This window comes from Castor canadensis, chromosome 4, assembly GCF_047511655.1.
Source record: "Castor canadensis chromosome 4, mCasCan1.hap1v2, whole genome shotgun sequence".
In the NCBI taxonomy this organism is placed as follows: domain Eukaryota; kingdom Metazoa; phylum Chordata; class Mammalia; order Rodentia; family Castoridae; genus Castor; species Castor canadensis.
The window spans coordinates 126,251,038-126,272,196 of NC_133389.1; the positions used below are offsets into that span (position 1 = coordinate 126,251,038).

At 40.1% G+C, this 21,159-nt stretch overlaps 1 protein-coding gene across 5 annotated transcripts in view; it reads left to right on the plus strand.

Moving 5' to 3' along the window:
• The first annotated feature begins 357 nt into the window (after positions 1–357).
• Map3k20 (mitogen-activated protein kinase kinase kinase 20) overlaps positions 358–21,159 on the plus strand; it is a 163,434-nt gene continuing 142,632 nt past the window's right edge. For 2 of the 5 annotated variants that reach the window (XM_074071121.1, XM_020166058.2), the window contains exons 1-2: positions 400–535; positions 12,193–12,385. In XM_074071121.1, coding sequence (XP_073927222.1) covers positions 12,227–12,385 — 159 coding nt within the window. In that variant the 5' untranslated portion in view covers positions 400–535; positions 12,193–12,226. Of the gene's footprint in view, positions 536–11,465; positions 12,027–12,192; positions 12,386–21,159 lie in introns of those variants that run through there. The other 3 variants (XM_074071120.1, XM_074071119.1, XM_074071118.1) reach the window with 3 other exon arrangements.

A 21,159-nucleotide genomic window follows, 5' to 3' on the forward strand; every position in this document is an offset into this window, starting at 1 on the left:
CACCAACCACTGCAGCAGGCCATGCCCCCTCCTCAAAATCCCAGAGGTACCTACTGATGGTGCCTACTGACACAGACACCCGCAGCCCTATCTGTCGCCTTCCTACCAGGAGCATTAACTTCTGTAGGATACGAAGCATCCCCATCTCTTTGTACCCCCAGCGCCTGTGCTTGTTGGGAGGACTGGGTTGTCGGAATAGGTTGTATTAACTTGTCGAGAAGGTGCTAAGGGTCAGGGGCGAGAGGACCCGAGCTGGGCCCCCGGCGACGGGGCGGGCGCGGGGCGCACGGGGCCGGTCCCGGGCGTGCGGGCGTGCCGGGGCCGGCGGTTCCGCGCCGGGAGGTAGGTGGTGCTGTTGCCGTGCGTGTCTTCCTCATTGGCGCCGCGCGGAGAGGCGGAATGTTCAACTCCTGACTCCGGCGGAAGCGTGGGAGCCGCGCGGGCCGCCGTCCCGACCCCCGCCGCCGCTGTCGCCGTCCTTGTCGCGCGGGGCTTCGGCGTCCCGGCTGCTGCTCGCGCCCGGCCCGGGAGCCAGGTAGGGGTCCGGCGGGCGGCCGCGGCGGGAGAGAGGGAGGGAGGAGAGCGGGAGGAGGGCGCCCGGCCCGCCGCGCTCGCGAGTCGTCCCGGCGCCCGGGGCCGAGGCCGGGCGGGAGCGAGCGCACCCGGCGCCACGGCCAAGTGCAGCTCGGGGAAGTCGCGCCGGTTCCGCGGAGAAGTTGGCGCCCGGAAGAGCGGGGCGCAGCCGGGCCGTCCCGGCTTGGGCGGGTGCGTCACCCCAGCAAGGGGTCTGGGGCGCTCCCGGGACGCGGCCTCAGCCTCAGCCTCCCTGCCCGGGCCCCGCGCAACAGGGACGTCCCACTTCTCCTTTTCGCCGGCCCTGGGCCGAGAGCCGGGCCCCCCGCGGAGCCACCGCGCCCCGCGCTTCCGGCCGCGTCCCGGGCGGCCCCCTTTTCCTCCCGCGGAGGCCCGGGGCCCCGCACCAGGCCCGCCGCCGCGCCTCGCGTGCGCATGACAGCTCTCGGGAAACTTTAATTCTGGACTGGCTACATGACATCGAATCGCCTAAAAAACCATGGGCGACGTTGTTAGATTGCCGAAAACTGTGTCCCGGGTGCGCCTGCAAATCCCGCATAAGCACTGTTTATGGGGAACTTAATTACTATTTTTGTTAGTTTCGTTAATGGTGAAAGCACGCCATTTAGTGGCCCATGCCAACGATTTTACAATGAGCAGCTTTCATTAATAATGTGTGTGAGAATCGTCTTGCAGAATGAATCGAGGATATTCAAGTTAAGACTGTTGGTAAAGTGTATTCTTTTACTCCTGAAGCTGTTTAAGGCGAGCCTTTCGACCTTCCTGGCTTTAGGTGAAACCAGCAGTCAGGATTTAATGAATTCAAGCCACCAAACGTTGAAAAATGAAAATAAACAAGTGATTCCAGACCAGTTAATGTCTTCTCTGTAGTAGGCCCATCTTCACTGAAATTTCGTGTCGTGTTTTGATTTTCAAAAAAAAACTAAAATATGTGACGGCTGCGTTTTAACTATGGTTTTGGTCATTTGTGCAGTCTTTGTTTTAGATTCCTGCTACAATAGAGAGAGATTTGGGAGATCGTAAATGAATGTGAATTTAGCTTGTTTGGAAAGAGAGAGTTTAGATAAAGAAAACTGGTCTTTTTGAGTAGTGTGCCCTCCTTATTTTAATCGTGCACAATTTAATTTCTACTCAACTTTTTGGGATTATTTTTGAACTTTCTTTTTAACCCTGAAAAATGTTGTTTTGGATCTAAAGTTTTATTGATAGTAATTCCAAAGTATATGACACAATGACAAGGAAAAATTTTTGTTGTCTAGGAAAGCAAATAGATGATTGATCTCTTTTTGCTATTCTTTGAGGGGCTACATAAGGAAGAACACATTAAAGACGGTAATAAGCAAATATTAAGCATGCAGATTTGAATCTAAAAATGGATGGTCAAAGATCTTGGGAACTGAGGGACCTTCTTGCCAAATAAGGAAACTTGGCATGATGCAGTGTGTATTTTAAGTTAGCACAGAGAGAATGTTATTGGCAATACATTGGCTCTGTGCCTATCTGGAATGAGCAGTGAAACTGACTTTGATAGGGCTGCAAAATTATAAACAGGAGTTACAAAGGGTATGGAGTGAGTAATCAGATCATCAGAGAAAACACAGAGAAATTACAGTGATGTTTCATGAAAAGAGGTCAGATATATAGTGAAGCCATTAGTGTGGTGAAAAAGCAAAGATTCAGAGAAGAAAGAGAACCAGTGACTTTTTTTTTTTAATCAGAAAAAGGTGTTCGTGGTGATATAGTAATTGTTGGAGTAATAATGTGTGTCCTCAGATGTTGGGAAAAAATCAGTTTGGATCATTTGTTTTCTATTTTATTCTGCTCAGGACAGAGTGACAGGGTGGGTGTCTTGTTTAGCTAAATGTAGTAAGAACAGCTAAGACACCTTTGGGCCTTACTGCAGGGAAGATTTAAGCTACTTCTATTAGCTTTGCTCTCCTACTCACAAATAAGCAGCTGTAACCAGAAAACTGTACCAGTTAAGGGAAGAGAGCTGTAAATGGCAGAGTTTAGATTGGTGTGACTGATACCTGGGTGCTTTTGTGTCAGACCCTCCTCCAGACAGCTGAAGCATCGATTATGCCCTGAGCAGTTAAGTAATCCCAATGCAGGGGAAGATTCTGGGAGAACAAAGCAACCACAGGCCTGACATCTAACCCCATCACCACAATGGCTAATAGCAGATTAAAGCCTTAAATTGAACTTCAGGTGGGTAGTAAGCAATCCAGTAGTTACTGTAATAAGAAAAGGGTCTGTTTTAAGACAAAAAAAAAAAAAGGAAAATTAGAAGGAGGCAGCAGAGTGATATCTTGGAAAAAAAAAAAAACATGGTGGATAAAAATGATAAGGCTTTGGAGTTAGGCCTGAGTTGCATCCCAGTTGTGTCAACTGTAAATTAGGTGGTTGGCTTGGGCAACTTTTATACCTTTGATCCTCAATTTCCTCACATGCAAACTGGGGACAGTAGTACCTGCTTCCAAAGGATGATAAGTGTATGAGATAGCACATAGAAATGCTTGAACTAGTCCTTGAAACTTCACCCACCATGGCTGAGTGGTAGAGAGGGGGAGTGCCACATTTCTCTGTACATGGAGAAAGCTGTTTGTCTCACCCCTTTCAGTGAAGGCTTGCCTGCAGTAGTGTGCCCTGCTCCCAAGTGCACATGTTGACATGTGTGGGATGGGTAAGGTTTTCTTCTGCTTTGAATATTAGGGTTTCTAAAGTAGCTCTGTGTACCTCTGCACTTGTGTATAGCTTTGTAATTTGAGAGGAGAATCTGAAAATTAATACGTTTAAATACCTATATGAAGAATTTGGGAGTTATGTGAATAAGGGAAGTACCTTGAATGTAAGCAAGCATTTTCTTTAAAATCTTAACATTTAATCTTAAAAAAAGTCATGTGGATTTTGCATTCTCTTCTTTCCTTTTCTGTTTTACTTAATTGAGCAAACTAATACAAGCAGACATATTTATTCCTCTAAATCCTAAAGTAAAATCAGTATTATAGTTGGTAGTGGGTATTCATATACCTGTACAGTGCTATGTAGCCATGTATGGGAGTAAGCACAGAGGAATGTGGGATTGGTGCTAATAAAGGGTTCTGACCCATTAAGCTTCACAGCCTAGCCCATTGCATGGGGTATTGTAATTCCATTTCGCTGAGAAAAGAATAGGGGTAGATAAACTGAGGATTGTGGTGCATGCCTGTAATCCCAGTACATAGGAGGTTGAGGCAGAAGATCAAGAGTTTGAGGCCAGCCTGAGCTACATAGTAAGTTTCAGGCCTTTGTGGGCTACATAGCAAGACCCTGTCTTAACAAAAAAGAAAAAAAAGAAAGAAGGAAGCAAGGGAGGGAGGAAGGAGGGAGGGAAGGAAGGAAGAAAGGAAGAAAAAAGATTAGTTTATCCGGAGGGTTTTTATGATCTGTGGTTAACCTCTGCCTTTCAAGATAAAGCAAGCTCTTTGCCTTGAGACTGGGGGAGAAGGGAGAGGAGAGTTGTAGGAAGAAATCAGGAATGTGGCTCTCACTTTCCTGGCCTTGAGAGAACAGCCCAATCATTTCCGCCAAAGATGTTGGTCATTACACTTCTCCATGTTTACTGTCAGGTTCATGGCTGCATCCTGTGGGGGAGGGAGACCGTCAGTACTTCATACTAGGCTGGTTAGTCATCGTGCTGGTAGGGCTGGAATGTATCTTAAAGAAGCATCTATTCTGCTCACCTAGCTGAGTCAGGATCTTCTTCCACACCCCTGCCTCCTGCTGAATTCTCAGGATTAGGTCAGTCACTACTAACAGGACAGAATGGTTCCTTGTTAGTTACCATAATAACCAGGAGTTCTTTCTGTAACTTGTATCCACAGATAATTTTGTCTCTCAGTTAGCAAAGAATAATACAGGGTCTTGATCTTCTCTAGTTTTAACATCCCCATTTCTTTTTATCTTTATCTTACATGAGACAACCAGGTTTTAACCTGTGTATTTACTCTGGTTAGGGAGTTACCTCGTCATTCAGGTAATTAGTTGGAAATTGTACCTTGTTCGTCAGCCAGGATGGCTGGGCAGTTTCTACAGGTGAGCAACAGCAGGCTCTCAGGATGGGTGGAAGGCTGGCTTAGGAGTTGGCCTCCTGCACTCCTGAGCGCCTCCCCCAGACACCTGTGCATTCCTCTTCCAGTCATCCCCAGAAACCTGCCCTCAGTGCTCTCCCACTTTACTCAGCACTGGCCCCATTCTCTTCCTCATGTCACGAGAAGTCCCCATAGTGGCCCATGAGCTGGATTGTCCCACTCCACGTTTCCTAGTTGGGTTTTGAGCACAGACGCATTACACACAGCATATCTGTGGCATAAGTACTCCCATCATCCACTTTCCTTGTACTTTGTTTTACTTGTGCTAACAGCATTTCTGGCAAGGAAGCATGGTATGAAAGTTGATCTTCATTTATTGGAATATTAATATACAAATAAGAATGTTTGATTTAACTAACTTGTTTTTATTTGAACCTTTGCTCTAGCTAGTTACATTACTTATATGGTAAAGCACAGATTGAGAGGGGGAATGAAACAATGTCCATTCTGTCTTTTAGACTTACTTGAAATTGGCTTCTCTTAGCTTTCCATGCCTGAAGAAGTGCTATCACTGAACCCAACCTATTCTATGAAAGATATTCTATTTTCTGGGAGCAGTCTTAAAGGAAGTATCTACAGTAGACGCAGTGATAGTTTTATTCATATATCTAGTTCCTCTAGCTAGTCTTACAGCTTCTGTATTTTTAAGTGACTTTTTTTGAAAAAACAACATAGAACAACAGTCCTGTACAGAAATGCAATCTTTGAGTCTTTGAACCTGACATTGTGGAAAAATACACCAAATCTTTCCCAATTTTTGAAGATATGACTGACATTTACCCCCTTATTCCCTCCAAAAATGATGGAAGTGATCCCAAAGTGGTATTGTTTTCATACACATGACAATAAGCCCATTTTTATTAACGCTTTTACTGGTGTATGTTAAGGAGGCTAGAACAATACCAGTATAGGTAAATATTAGGGCAGCAAAGTGAGCAAAACAATTTCTTGAAGGTTAAAGGCTGTTTTTGAAAAGGCTTTTAAAAAATCTTATCTAGGTCATTAGTTTTCCTTCCTATGTTATGTCAGAAATAAAACTTCTATAAGACTTTTGTGAAGATGAAGAAAGATGAAAGGAAAGTATACATTAGGGGTAGAAAAAGAGGAAGAATCTAAATCCGAAATAATAAGCTCATATAGGCCTAAAAGAAAGTCCAAAAGACCTTCTTTATAGTAAAGCTAATTTTTTTATAAGGTGGATTTGAATTTTTTAAAAATTATGAAGCAGGTATTTGATGAAGCAAGCGTCCATGCAATATGCAGAAGACACTGAAAGAAGACAGTGGCCACCATGGAAGGTGCACAGTCTAGGATTCTCCCAAAGCGAGTGCTGTGCTTGAATGTAGTGCCAGAAATGCTAGCATCTAAAAGGTACAAGAGAAGAAGTACTGTTTTCTAGTAACTTAAATATTCCCCCCATTTCAAAACAGTTTGAAAGAAAAAAATTATAATTGTAGCCAAGTATGGTGGTACATGTCTCTAGTTCTGGCACTCGGGAGACTGAGGCAGGAGGATTGAGAGGTCAAGGTCAGCATGAGTTACACGTCTCAAAAATTATAATGCTACTAAAATAGATCTTGCAAAAATTATCAAAACCGTATAAAAAGGCAGCAAAACAGAGGGAAGAAAAAATTAAAACACACACAAGGAAAAGCATATGAAAAGGATTTCAGATCAGTAGTGCATTTATTTATTAATAATTGAGCTGCAACGGTAATGGAGGTAAAATGCCAAACAATTAGAGAGAAGAAAACTACCTAGGAAGAGTACCTGACTATGAAAGCTAGGGAGCAGGTGGCTAAATATGATATGAATATTTATGAAAGCAATTGGAAAATCATAATTTCCACTTGTTGTGTATGTACTATGTGCTGAGCACTCTGAGAGACATTTCACACCATCTGCACTTCCCCAAACCTATGCAGGATTCTGTGCGGTATACCCACGCCGTGTGTTATTATCCAGTGAGAAACGAGGTCTCAGAGGCCCAGTGCTTGCCCGAGGTTAGTTGCTTGTAAGTTCTGATTTACTGCCAGAGCTCTCTCACAAGGCTCTTTCCGTGGACGGTGCTGCTTCCCTGATGAAGTAGCTGTGGTTTGGAAGTAAGACTTGTCACTGAAGTCCAGTTATCTCCAGTATGTTTAAAAAGTTCTGGACTATCGATTTTGGGACATTAAGTGGAAGAGATTTCGAATTTTTATTTGCTAGGTCTGGAAACGCCATACTGTGAGAAAAAGTGATTGTTTCAAGGCTTCTGAGAGGTGGACGCCTAATTTTAAAATCTTGCTTTTTTAGTGTAAGGACTTTAGTGGTGGCTTTTATGTTTTTTGTTTACATTTGGGGCAAAAGCAAGGGGACAGATAGGACAAATTATTTATTTGAGGCCAACACTAATCTGAAAAATAAAGGGACAAAATAAAAGATTTATGAATAGAGAAACTAAGTTCCTTTTTCGGGGGAAGGGGGAGAAGGCTGGAAACTAAAAAGCTAAACAATATCCCTGTAAGATTTTCTACCTTCATGTGGTTCTACTTTTGGATTAACTGCTGATACTATGTATGCTTTCAGCAATTTAGTTAATAGTTTAAAATGCTTTGAACTTTTAATTTAAGGAAAACTTTAAAATTAAAATATTGGATGTTACTCAAGTACACTTTTTTTTTGGTAGCCCTGGGGTTTGAACTCATGGTGTCACACTTGCCAGACAGGTACTTTACCACTTGAGCCACTCTGCCATCCCACTCAAGTACTCTTGATTGGATTCAGCCACTTTGTTTTTTCAACATTTTCAGGTTTGTGGTATCTTATGTTTTGCTATTTCTGATATTCTTGCTCTACCTTATCTTTGGATGTTCTTCAGTAGATACTTAACATTTAAAACAGCTTTGAGAATGCTACAAAATTAGAACTGAGAGTTGTTGCTTAGAGAAAATTGCCTTTTTGGGGAAAAGCAATTCTTTTAACATAGTGGGTTGAAAACATTGTATATAATTTGGTTATACTGTGTATAAATTTATACAGATTACTCTTCACTGGTATATTCAGTGGAGACTATATGCCCTGAAAAACTAGGGCATAATTTGATCAGGTAGTAGTCTTCCCAAAGATGCTCTAAGTGTTATTAACCACCAATTCAGATTTTTTTGTTCCTCTGTCCATACATTGATCTAAGAATAATGACCCTAAATGAAGGGAGAGAAAGATCAGGAGACAACATACATATGTAGTCTTATGTTCATATATCTATATCTCTATGAGAGTGGAAACCTCAACCAGATTTTCAGCTAAGTGCACCATGATTTGCTAAGCTCACTAGACTTGAAACTTGTACTGAGACACCCTAGAATTGTTAGTCTCTTCAGTAATCAGCTGAGACTTAATTTTTCACAGTCTCAATAAAACATCCAAGAAATTGCAAAGTTCCATTCATATATAGCCAATTCCCAAATGGCAGGGTGTATCACAATATGAGTGACAGTGATTCTTAAAAGAACACGACTAGTTGCCTCCTCTCAAAGGGTGAAGATCCTGGAGACAGGCGCTTCTCGGTGGGTTCAGAGGTTAATCTCATCTTGGTTCAGATCATTGCTGTTGTTTTGGAAAGGATTTCTCTCTCTACTTTTCTTCCCCCAGTCCCATCCCAGGACTCAGAGGAACCCATAGGGAGGCCAAACACACTCTCCAGTCTCCCAAGAAGCCTATGTATGCAGCAGTTTCCAAATGAGGATTCATTGCAAAATCTGCTTGTAAAAACTACAGGTCTCAGATTCTACTTAATTTGATTGAAATCTGCCCAGCTGCAAGAGGTGTGATTGAGGAATAACCAGAAACTACTTCACAAATACTTCTGAATGGAAAAGATGCATGCTATGTGCTTGGCTGTATACGAGGAGCTGAGGATCCAGATGTAGATGGAAATGAAGGAATTTATAGTCTGGTGGGAATTTAGTAGGGGAGATGAATAGTACAGAAGGTGCTATGGTGTGGAAGAAGGAGAATGTCCTTTTCCTTGTGGGACTCAAAGAAGTGGCCAGTACAAGGGTTTGCTAGGTAGAGACAGGCACTAGCTTGTGTAGGGTATCTCCAGAGGACAGCATGTATGGGGAATTGCAAGTGGAGCTTCCTGGGCATATGGGAAATGAGAAGGCATGAAGTAAAAGTGCAAGGTGAAGGAAAGAGAAGGACGTTTCCGGAGTGAAAAGACACAAGCTACAGAGTGAAAGAGCTCACTGATTGTTCTACCAGTGAATGGAAGATCCATCCCAAGTGTATCCTAAAAATTTAGGATTCCAGGGGTGAAAAGAGGATCCTGAAAGTTACCAGAGAGAAAAAACAATGTAAAAAGGACGAATCATCAGAATAGCATCAGACTGTTCAATAGCCACATTAGAAATTAGAAGAAAATGAAATCATACTTTCAAAATTACATGGAAAATTATTTCCTATCTAGGAATGCATACCAAGCCAGGCTGCAGTGAAGGCATTTTAGCCACTCAGATTCTCCAACATTTACATCCCGTGCACTAAGTTCAGGTAGCTGATGGGAGGTATATATTGTCAAAACACAGGAATAAACCAAGAAAGAGAAAATGGAAGATCCAGAGACAGGATTTCCCTTAGAGGAAAATGTGAAGCAAAGGGAAGACCAGTTCAAATCAGGCCTGGAGAACAACTGTTCCCGTCTGATTGTATCTGGATGAAGATAATAGAAAGAATGTCTCCAAGAAAACACACACACACACACACACACACACACACACACACACACCCCTCTAAAAAGTAAAGGAGAAAGAACCTGGTGTTTTTACTTCATTGAGTTTTATAGTTCTTGCAAGTGTTTGATGAGGTGAATAAGTGTTAGGAATATAAAAAGCTAAGCACACCATAAGAACGAAAGACAAAAACAGGGCAAGTAATAACTCTAGGAGAAACAAAAGGTTTTCCAGGAAGGGCAGTGTGATCTTTACCTGCTGCATGATACTACTGGGAATGATACTTTCTGGTCAGATTACTGTAAACCTTGGATATTGACTTAAGCAAATATTACAGTATACTTAGGATTAGGCAAGTATAACATTTTATGTGTGGTGAAGGATGGTGTACAAGAACTAAATCCTTATCTTGCACAGGGAGAAGTTAATAGATTATACCTGAGATGGAAAAATCAAGAAATGGCAATAAAAGCACATTATTGAGAAATGTGGAGCTAAGTGCCAGAAGGAAATTATAAGGGAGGTGAAAAGTGAGAATTGGGTATTGGGAACAGTGGGGTAAGGGACTTTTGCATTATAGGCTTTGTAGTCCCATTGCATTTTGTATACTTGGATCAAATTACTTATTAAAAATAAAGTCCCAGCATCTGTAATACTGAGGAAGTCTTGCACATGGCGTTTTGTATTTTGTTGAACAATCTTAGTTTGCATATGCTGTGTACCTACCTTCCTTTGGTACATTATTTAGCTTTATTCAAACCTTCTTAAATTAACCAAATATAAATTACAGCAAAAGTTGTTAATTCAAATAAACAACTTCAAATAAAGTTCAATATTTGTGAATTTTATCCAGATACCTGGTTCCCTCACCCCATGATATTTTTATGTAGACTTATCTTCTACATATTGGAGGGTAAACAAGTACCCCTTCCTCCTTCTTGCCCCCCTCCAAAGTAGATGAGAGTTTGGCTTCTTCAGGGAGCTGAGGCTCCTAAAATGGGATGGTTACTCAGCTGCTCGTTAAGATCTCTTAGCTGACTGTTTACATCACTCACAAACTTTGTGCATTTATATTGATACAAGCTGCTCCTTGCCTTTTATTTTGTAAAACATGAAATGTCACAGGAAAATGGAAAAAGTAGTGAAGTGCTCATATATCTTTCACCTAGATTTGTCAGTTCTTAACATTTTGCCACATTGCGTTTTTCTCTTGCACATACATGCTCCCCCTCTCTTGCTTTCATACACTTTTTTTTGGGTGGGGCGGGGGAAGGACAGTGTCTAGACTATTTTTAAAGTGAATTGTAGTCATCGTACTTTAATATGTTTATATGTCTCCCAAGAACAAGGGCATCTTCCTACAAAACCAAAATACCATTATTTGTAGTGGATAAAATATTATTATCTAATGTACAGTTACTATTCAGATTTCTCTAAAATCCCAGTATTATTTTCAGTAGATTCTTTTCAATCCAGAATCCAGTCAGTGATCACACATTGCGTTAAGTCATCATGTTTAAGTTCTTATAAAATGTCTAGTTTCCCTGCTTTCCAAAAATTTTTTGTGACATTGACAATTAGGAGGATCTCAGAGCATTTGTTTGATAGGGTATGCTACAAATATGGATTCATCTCTTTGTTCCCTCATTATAACATTCTGATTACAATTTTAGTAAGAATACATACATAATTTTTATGCACCATTTTTAGCTTTTTTATGCAGGCTCAAAATTCTAATCTATATTTTTCTTGTTTGTATGTTTTTGAGTTTATTTTGTTTTTTCCTGATCATGTATGGTTTGACATAGAGCAGTAAGAATGAGCACCTCCATCAACAAAATTGGAGAAAAGGGCAGAACAGTTTCTGCCTGGAAGCGAGGGGGATGGGGAGGATAAGAAGGGAGTGGGGGGTCGGGGTGGGGGGAAGAAATGGCCCAAACAATGTATGCACATGTGAATAGATGGATTAAAAAAAAAAAAAAAGAATGAGCACCTCTCTGGAGTGTAGTAAAATTCCTTTAACCCCAGAAAATACCACTGCAATAATCTCTGGGAGGGGTAACTGTCCCTCTGAGAACAAGTATGGCATTTTTTAACATCCTCGATAGTGTTCTTCAGATGACTTAGTATAATCAAGAGCAATTAAGTTCTGCTGTGGTGTCCAGTTCAGGGAGGATCTTTTGGAAAACATTGGGCCAACGTATCTATCATCTGTAAGCTTAAGTTTGGTTTGGGAGTCTAAACATGGTATGTGTGTTCAGTCTACAGCCTTTGGGCTGTGCTCATCCCGGATGCTGCATGGCTTAGGTTTTGTAGGTTTTGCATGAAGTGGGGGGTAGCATGGAGAGATGGCATGCCACACATGCCAAAAGAGCTATGCAAGCTTGCTGTTGAAAGCGTGCTCTCCGGCTGTCTGTCAGGGCTTCCTGATAGGAGACCCGGTGACACAGTAGCCTCAGGCAGAGCTCTTGGGGATGTGTAGGAAGTGCTGCTGCAGGTTTTATTGGGGGAAATCTGAGCCATTTCTCTGTGGACAGCTGCGTTTCAGAGTCTGGACAAGCTGCTGGTGAGTTTTGCACTGACTTCCAGGGTGAGTGTTTTCATTTTGATTTGTTTGTCTGGCTTTTCTTCCTCCAAAAGTCCTCATCGTCTTTCCAGAAGCTTCGCAGAACTTGTTATACATTATCTAAAGTAAGACTCAAAGGATTCTTCCTAATTGAATTGTAATTCAATATTTTTTTTCCTTCTCTCTACAGATTTTGTGGAAGTATCATACTTTGTCATTATGAGATGTCGTCTCTCGGTACCTCCTTTGTGCAAATTAAATTTGATGACTTGCAGTTTTTTGAAAACTGCGGTGGAGGAAGTTTTGGGAGTGTTTATCGAGCCAAATGGATATCACAGGACAAGGAGGTGGCTGTAAAGAAGCTACTCAAAATAGAGAAAGAGGTAAGATCTTTTCCTGCCATCAGAAATGGTCATGACAACACTTACATAAGCTTCCAACCCAGAGTGAGAGGGCCACAGGGCTGCAGGGGAGCAAGCAAAGCCTTTGGGGCAGATCCATGAGGCTGTTTCCCAATTTCCATTCTGGGAGCCCCATAAATAGAAATATTGCAGCGTGTACCTTGGGGTGGAGTTCTACTAGGGGTCATCTGAAGGGAGAGGGTTTCTTTCCATGGCATGAAAGAGCCAGTGTTCTGAGCTGGCTTTCCCAGACGCAGGCCTTCCCGGGGTTTCTGCTGTTCGATTCTCTAGGGCAGCCAAGACGGGGTAGTAAAGAGTAACGTGCAATGTTTCTCTCCTTGCCATTTTCTCCCCATGAATTCGTGGTCTTCGGGAGTTATCTTTTAAAAAATTAAGAGCACTGGTTTTTCTATTGGATTAGGCAATGCCAGCTTCTTGGGTTTCACTTCTACTTAAGACCCATAGTGATGGATTTTATGCAATAAAGAGTTAATAGTTGCTAAATAGAGTGCTGCCCTTCCTTATAAAATCAGAAAAGGGTGGCTTTCAGCGTCTGGAATTTCTGCTCATCCCAGATGAGATGTGAACTCAACCCTTTCATCTTAGAAATGTGGCCCAGCATGGTCCCCACATTCAGAGTGGTCCTTCAAGAATAATCCGACTTGCAGAGCTAATCTGCAGGGGCTCCTCCACATTGGTCACTTAAAAAAATGCTTTTTAAAAACTTAAATGTATTTTTAACTGACACATAAAAACATAAAAAATACACTGTTTTTTTTCCTTTTTAGACCTAACTTTTTTTAATTTCTTTTATTTATATGTGCATACAATGTTTGGGTCATTAAAATTACACTTTTATGGTATACCAGGTAGTGGTTCGGTACATGTATACATTGTGTAATGTTTAAATTGTGTCTCCTTGAGCATTTCCTTTACAGTCTCCTTACCTACGGTCAGTCTACTGATAACATTTAATACCTGCCCTCTGGAGTTTGTTTTGGTTGTCTCTGTTTATGTCCCGTTTTAGCTAATTATTATTCTTTATGGTATCCTTTTTAAAGTGAACTTTTCCTTAAACATCCTGTCACCTCCCTGAGTGGTTTTGTTTTTTCATTAACGGCTCCTGGTGAGTGACAGCAGTTGAGGAGAGAAGGCAGCCCAGGTGGCAGCACTTGGTGGGTTTTCTCCAGCAGTGCTCTGTGATTATGGATCACCAGCTGGCTTTCCCATCCCTGCAGCCAGGTCGGCAGGACTAGGATATCCATGCTTTTGGATGTCTGGAGGTTTTAGAAAGCATGAAGAAGTCAATGTACACAAAAACAGAAGAGTACTAGGTTGAAAAGTTTGCTCTCCTTTTCCCTCACTTTTTTTTTTTTTTTTTGGCAGTACTGGGATTTGAGCTCAGCCTTGTGCTTGTGAAGTGAGTGCTCTACCACTTGGGTCACACCCCTGGCTCTTTTTTGCTTTAGTTATTCTTCAGGTAGGTTTCACATTTTTGCCTGGGCTGGCTTTGGTCAGCGATCCTCTTACCTAAGCCTCCCAAATAGCTGGGATTACAGGTATGAGCCACTATGCCTGGCTGGCTGGCCCTTTCCCCTACTTCTTAATCATGAAAAATTTTAATAGTAGCCAAGTAATAGATCCATTTCCTACTCTGGACTGAACTCTCTCATCTAATAACCTTTGCATTATTGTCCCCATTTTATATATTGGGACATAGAATTTTGAGAAGTGTATTAGGCTGCCCTACGGATGACAAGTAAAATTTAGGAGATCAGACTCTGTTCTTTAATATTTAATCTTGAGACTTCTAATTGGCCAGATAAGAATATAAAACAGACCAATATGTTAAGAGAGGTTTATGACTATGGTGAGCATTAGGTCATGGAACTTCAACACAATGAATATCTTCTTACATGATTATTTGATGTGAGAATGACTTTATGAGACAGGAAACAGATTTTGGAGGGAGGTGTTAATTGCAGCCCATTCATTCCCCACCCTGCAAACATTCATTCCTAAAACCTTTCCTACTGTTTGAGAGAGCCAGGAAAATGACATAGGAAAGCACACATTAGCAGCAAGAACTGGAACTGCTGAGTCCTTTTTTGTATAGGTCTTTAGCCTGAGAGTGTATAATTCAGAAACTGTGGTGATCACCATAAATTAGAAGAGCACAACTCATAAACTTCTAAGTAGGAAAGCCCAAAACCTCAATGTCAGCTTGGGGTTTTGGGTTAGTGAGTGATGAGGAGATCATTATTATTATTGATAACTACAACAGATTCCCCCATATAGGCTGAATCCATATGAGGTTAACACATGAAAAGTTTTGGCTCAGTGCTGGCAGTTACTGCTAAGGCAGTATGCATTTCTTGCTGTACTTTATGAAATGTGTATTGGCTACTGGCTTGGTGTTTTCTAGTGATAAGATAAAGGTGATAAGCTCTGGATTTTTTTTCCCTCCAATTTATAGATTCAATTCCATGTTACTTGGTCATTTTTTGGCAATGAGTTTCAGAAAGAATGGGATATTTCATAAAATATCTATAACTATATGACTCTTTAAGAATGACTTGATACCTAACTAGTTATGTGTTTTGTGAATTTGATGAAATGTGGAGAAAATCTATACCAAACTCTCTAACTTTGCTTATGTTAGAGAGTTTGCTTTCACTTCATTTGCAGACCTCCAATGTAGTAAGTAATGTCACTTTCTCTGTCTTAGTGAATATATATTACTTTTCTAATAAAAAAAGAAAGAAAAGGTTTTTTTAAAAACCTTTAAACACAGAGAAAAATTACAAGACTAATACCATGAGTTCTACTATCTTTCCCCTAAATTTACCTTGTAATAACATTTTGCAGCATTTGCTTTCTCTCTCTCTCTCTATATATATTATTGATTTATATGCAATTCATTTTTACTGAACATGAGAGTAAGAGTAAATTACAGATGCTATATAGCTTTATCCCTAATAACGTCAGCATCTTCCCAAAACATAATCACTGTATAATTAACAAGCTCTGAGAATTTCACAAGGATATTCCTTTATTGTGAGTCTATATTCAGATTTTGCCAATTGTCCCAACAGATTTTTATGGCAGTTTTTTATAACCTGGGATCGAATGCAGGATGACAGGCTGCAGTCTGCTTTAGTTTGGAACAGTTTCTCTGCTGTCTTTGTCTTGTAAGACTTTGACAGTATAGGACACTTGTTTTGTAGAATGTCCCTCATTTGGGGCTTATCTCATTTCCCCCTCACCTAGTTTAAGTTTATGTTGTTTTGGCAGGAATGTTACATTGGTCCTTGGTGGTTCTCTCTACAACTTACTGGGAGTTGAGTAGTGTCAGTTTGTCTCACCAACTCTTAGTCAAGAGGAATTCACCTCATTTCTCTATGGTAAAAATGCCCATTTTCCCTTTGCAATTAATAATTAAGCTATTGGTAAATACTTTGGGGCTAGGTAAATATCTTTCCTCAACAAACACCCAACATGTTTAACATCCATTGATGATTCTTGTTTGAATGGAATATTATGATGGTTTACTGTGTCAGAAGCAATTTTCTCCTTATAAGGTTTTCCTCCTTATTCCTTCCTTTTGTCCTCCTTTATTTACTCACCTACACATTCATTTATTTTTATAGACTTAGAGCTTTTCACATACAAAGTGTTATAATCCATTACTTTGTGTTATTCATTTTTGTGCTTAAACTGTCCCAAATTTAGCAAAGATGTGCTGCTTCAGGTTGGCTTCTCTGTCTTTTTGATATGCCCTCCTTGATTTTTGGTGGTTTCCTTACTTTCTGGCACAAAAAGATGTCTCAAACCCATCTAGTTCCTGTCCTGCTCCTGGGACGAACCATTTCTTCAGGAAGTCCTGAGTCAGTATGTCTGATTTTGAGTATCATATTCAGGAACCAAGATGTGAGTACTAACTAGCATTGCTTATTTTAGACTTTTAAAAAAAGAGCCTTTATCCCTTTGGCAGAAATGATGGTGATAGAGAAGTTTTATTTGTGAAAGCATTTAATTTAAGATTCAAAAAACATACCTCTGGATAGATAGGATCTGTGATTTACCACTTTTCTTTCTGGAGAAGAATTTACAAAGTGTACCATAAGAAAAAAAAAACCTCTTACTTTCTTTGAGTCAGAAATCTTACTTCTAGGATTTTATCCTAAGGAAATAATCAGAGATGTAAAAAAGGTGAAAATAAAAATGAACATTGGTAAAGAATTAGAAACAACAAGGCAAACAGCTAATAATAAAATTCCATTCCATTTGGAAGAGTAGAGAGCTAGGTTGCCATGTGGTGAAAGCACGTTATAAAACAGTATAGACTCTGACCCTGGGTATGTGTTTGGTGTCTATGTATTGCTTTCATTTTTCTTGAGTATCCGTGTTTTTCTATGATGATTTCATATTTGTTTTTTCCCTAACATTTTATTACGAAACTTTTCAAGCTTAAAAGTTGAAAGGGTTTTACAGTAAGTATTTGTATGTATCCTGCGATTAATATAGTTTATCACATCTGTAGCCAGATATCTATCCTCTGATCCATCAGCTCATTTTGATGTATTTCAACTAAGCAGCATGCATCAGTATACCCCACTGCACGCATGTTATTACGAGCTCAGTATGTGATTGCAGTCTTGTTTTCTTTTGTGGTAAAATTTACATGTGATGAAATACATGTCACTTAAGTTTTGAGAAATATGAATATCCTGTGGTGCATAGGCTTACTTTTTATGACAAAAATTTAATTTAAGAGGTATCTGACAATCTGTGTTACTAAGGATGTTCAAATGGATTGAGTTTTACATATCTTTGTTGTGTATCTACACCATGACTTGTCCAGTCTCAATATGTGCCTCTAAAATCTTTAATGCTTCTTTTACATTGCTGTTCCATAGCAATGCTGCAAGTCCTCCATGGTTATTTAGCTTGCTTACCTTGCTTGCAGATATACTTACAGCACACTCTGTATTTTTATTTGAAACACATATTTTCAATAGGAAAATATAAAGCAATCTTTGGAATATATACTAAAGGTAGAAATGATTATTGTATCTTTTTGGTTAATGCCAGATGAGCCCAGCTGGTATGAAATCGAACAAATTAGGCATAAATTGAAGCAAGGACTGGAGGTGCTGAAGAAAGATATTGTGATCACAGTGTCTTATTTTTACAGCTACTGGCCATAGGAGATCAGTCCCCACACAACAAAGAGTGTACCGGCTTTGCACCGTGAACTTTTCAAAAGGATTAATCACAGCAGCTTAATTTTACTCTGGCAATAGATTTGATGATGTATTCAGCCTGATCTGTGTGTGCATAGCGCTTTTTTCCCTGTCTGGGAATGATGGAAACCTGAAAGCTTTCGTATTAATAATGCATGTGTGTGACCAAATACCTGAGAAAACGCTTATGAAGAGAAGAAGGATTTATTTGACTCATGGTTTCAGTCCATCATGGTATATAGGAAGCAGAGGGAGAGAGAGATTGAGAGAGAGAGAGAATGAATATGAGAATAGAGAACGCTTGCACTCCAGGCTTTCTCCTTTTTCCCCTTTATTCCATCCAGGCCTCTAGCCTATGGGATGTGCCACCCACATTCAGGGTGGGACTTCCCACCTTACTCAATCCTCTCTGGAAATGCATTCACAGACACAACTCTCCAATCAAGTTGACAGTAAGAATGAACCATCAAAAGTCTGTATTCAGTTGAAATCTGTTGATACTTAACTGATACTAGCAAACCATAGTTACGTAGGAGATATGAAAGAAACATGATATCTTTTCTGTTTCCACAAAAGAATTGAAAGGAAACAGAATCTCCAAGAAGTAAGATATAAAACTTTTTCTTTATTTGCCTTAATTTATGCAAGATACCACTCCCTTAGGATAAAAAAAATCCTATGGAATTTGACTCTTATAAAAATGTTGAAAGTGGATAAGTTCAAGTTTTTTGGTGGTAGTAGGGCTTGAACTCAGGGCCTCATGGTTAATAGGCATATGCTCCACCACTTGAGCCACTCCACAAGCCCTGCTTTTTAAATTTTCTGATGTGATCTCTTCATCCCTATCCAATTGCTCTTCTATCGTGCTTTCTTGTTTCTGTAACATTTCTGTTGCATTCTTTCTTTCACTTGTAATACCCTTTTCTTCTCTGCCTGGGCAGATCCTACTCATTGTTTAACTTTAATTTCTTCCTTCTCTATGAAATAGTCTCAGACCCAGGAGCATAATTTTTCTCTTTCTCTTGTGAATTTATGCCACTTAACATCCAAACCTAATTTGACATAGGATTAGAACTGCCTTGTGACTGTGACATTCCTATAAGAAATTGCCACTTGACTTTTCACGTGAGTATGCTGTGTTTTCTCAGTTGAAAAGTGGGGTTAATTATAGTACCCACATCACAGGGTTGCTGAGGATTAAGTGAGATAATACACATAAAAATGTAGAAGAGTGCTAGACCCATGGGAAGACTTGGGTAACTGTTGCCTGTCAGTTGTGTCTTTACAACTGCACTTCACAGCTGGAATAGCAGATAGGTGTCATCTCTTGTGAGGATGTTTAATGAATTCATACCTAGTATCTTAGGTTGAGAAGGGAGCAGACACTGTGTACAGTCAACAGGCTGGTGTGAATGTGCATGGGCCAGCACAGGTGGTGTATTTGACATCCCTTTTGTGAACTCTCTGAAGGATGGTCTTCATAGCTGATGCTATCACCATCCTGGTATATCAAGTACAGCTGCCACTGTGAGCCCAGATTTGCTTAAGGGCTTTAAATTACTGCCCTTTGCTTCTTCTGAGTCCCTCTACAAGATTACATTCTCCATTTGACATACCAGAAAGTAAGGCTCAGAGACGTTAAACAACCTAGCCAACATAAACAGCATCCTTTGTGTGGGTCTTCTTCACCAGGCCTTACAGCATGGGACCCTGTGCTTTGGTCATAGTAACACAGGGATATTTGTCCCTTGATCTTGGTATTATTAGGCCATGGACTTCCCTCTCATTCTTGTTCATCTGGGAAAGGTATATTGTATTACTGTACCTGCATTTATTCATTAGCTCTGCTGTGAGCCATGAAGATAGTGGAACACATCTGTTTCTACTGGGTCACAGTAAATGCAATGACAGGCTTGTGCTCAGGTGCATAGTAACAGAACTCTCCCTTCCTACTTTTGCTTTAGGGGACCTGTTAGAATTTTCAAATGCTCTTGATTTTGTGCCTTTTAGACTGGCATGCCATTTCCATGTCAGGCCATTTAAACATTTCATAGTGCCATCTTTAACTTTGTTCAACATATATAAATCACTGCTTTGAATTAGAGAATAAGCAATTTAAAATAATTAATCATTTTATTTGATCATTAACATAGTCATCATCCTGAAGTATAAGTTGAATAGTCATCCATCATTCAGCTCTTTCTACAAGACATTTCTGTTACTGGGAGCTTGTAATCTAAGACACTCCAAGGTGAGCTGCTATAAAAAAGATAGAGAAAATTGGACAAATATATAAATTAAATGAATAAGCATGTGTTACCGATATGTCTAAAGATAACTTGCACCTCATGGGAGAGGTCAGTGAGGAAAAGACTCCAGAAAGGCTTCTCCTAGGGCCAAGAAGAGTTTAGAAAATTACCTGAATTATAAATACTATTCTGTGTTATGTGACATACAGTTACATTAAGATCAGCATCACTCTGTAGTATGCTTTAGACCATTGAGGTGACCTAAAAATGTTTTATTTGTAAGCAAAATCTCCCTGTCTTTCTTATTTTTGCTGCTTAGACTTTTAAAATTTAAAGAATACTCAAAACTTTGTTGGATTACTTGTTTGCTGTATGTGGAGGTTATCTTCATTTGCCATGAGAGGAATATTATTGCAGCTGTTATTTCTGCTTTTCATTAAAAGATTATTGATTTTGGTATATTGAGCAATAAACATTCCTATCAGTTAATATTTGTTCTCCAGCCATGCTCCAAGTATTATGCCTAAATCAAGCTAATTAATGTATTCCAGTAAAATATTATGTCCCGACTAACTGATGTTTTACAAAGTTGAGCTCTGGCTGCAAGAGAAAGATAGTATGTAATATGATTTGAATTCCTGAGAAATGCCTAACAGAGAGAGAAAACAATTGAACATGGAAAAATTGAAGGAGAGGAAGAACCACTCATGATTATTTCAGATAGCTTCAGAATAGGTATGATTTCTGTCACTTGGGTATTAAAATGTACCTGGAATTTTCTTTTCTGCTCTCTAGTATAGACAGGAAGTTACTGTCTTGAAATTACCCAAGCATCAAGGAGGCCATGTTATCAAGTGTTTTTCACTGATGCCTGACTTGCACTCCTGCATAGGACATCTAGGTTTTTTTTTTTTTGAACACTGCCCGCATAGGTGACATATGGGGTGCAGGCTGCTTACTTTTGGAATAGTTTAATTCTCAGAAAATTCTTCCTTATGTAACTTCCATCCATTGATAGATGTCCCTGACTCTGGGGCCACACAGATCAACCCTTACCTTCTATCAGACAGAGCTTCCTGAGCACAGGATCTGTGCCTTATCGATTGCTTTCTGGACTGCACACAGTGCCTGGCTCGCAGCAAACAGTAAGTGCACAGTGCATAAGTGAGCAAAATGATAAACGTAGTAATCACATCTTGGCCTGCTCTTCTTTTGTAAGATTTGCAGAGAGGTTGTGCCATTACTGAATCTAAAAAGAAGA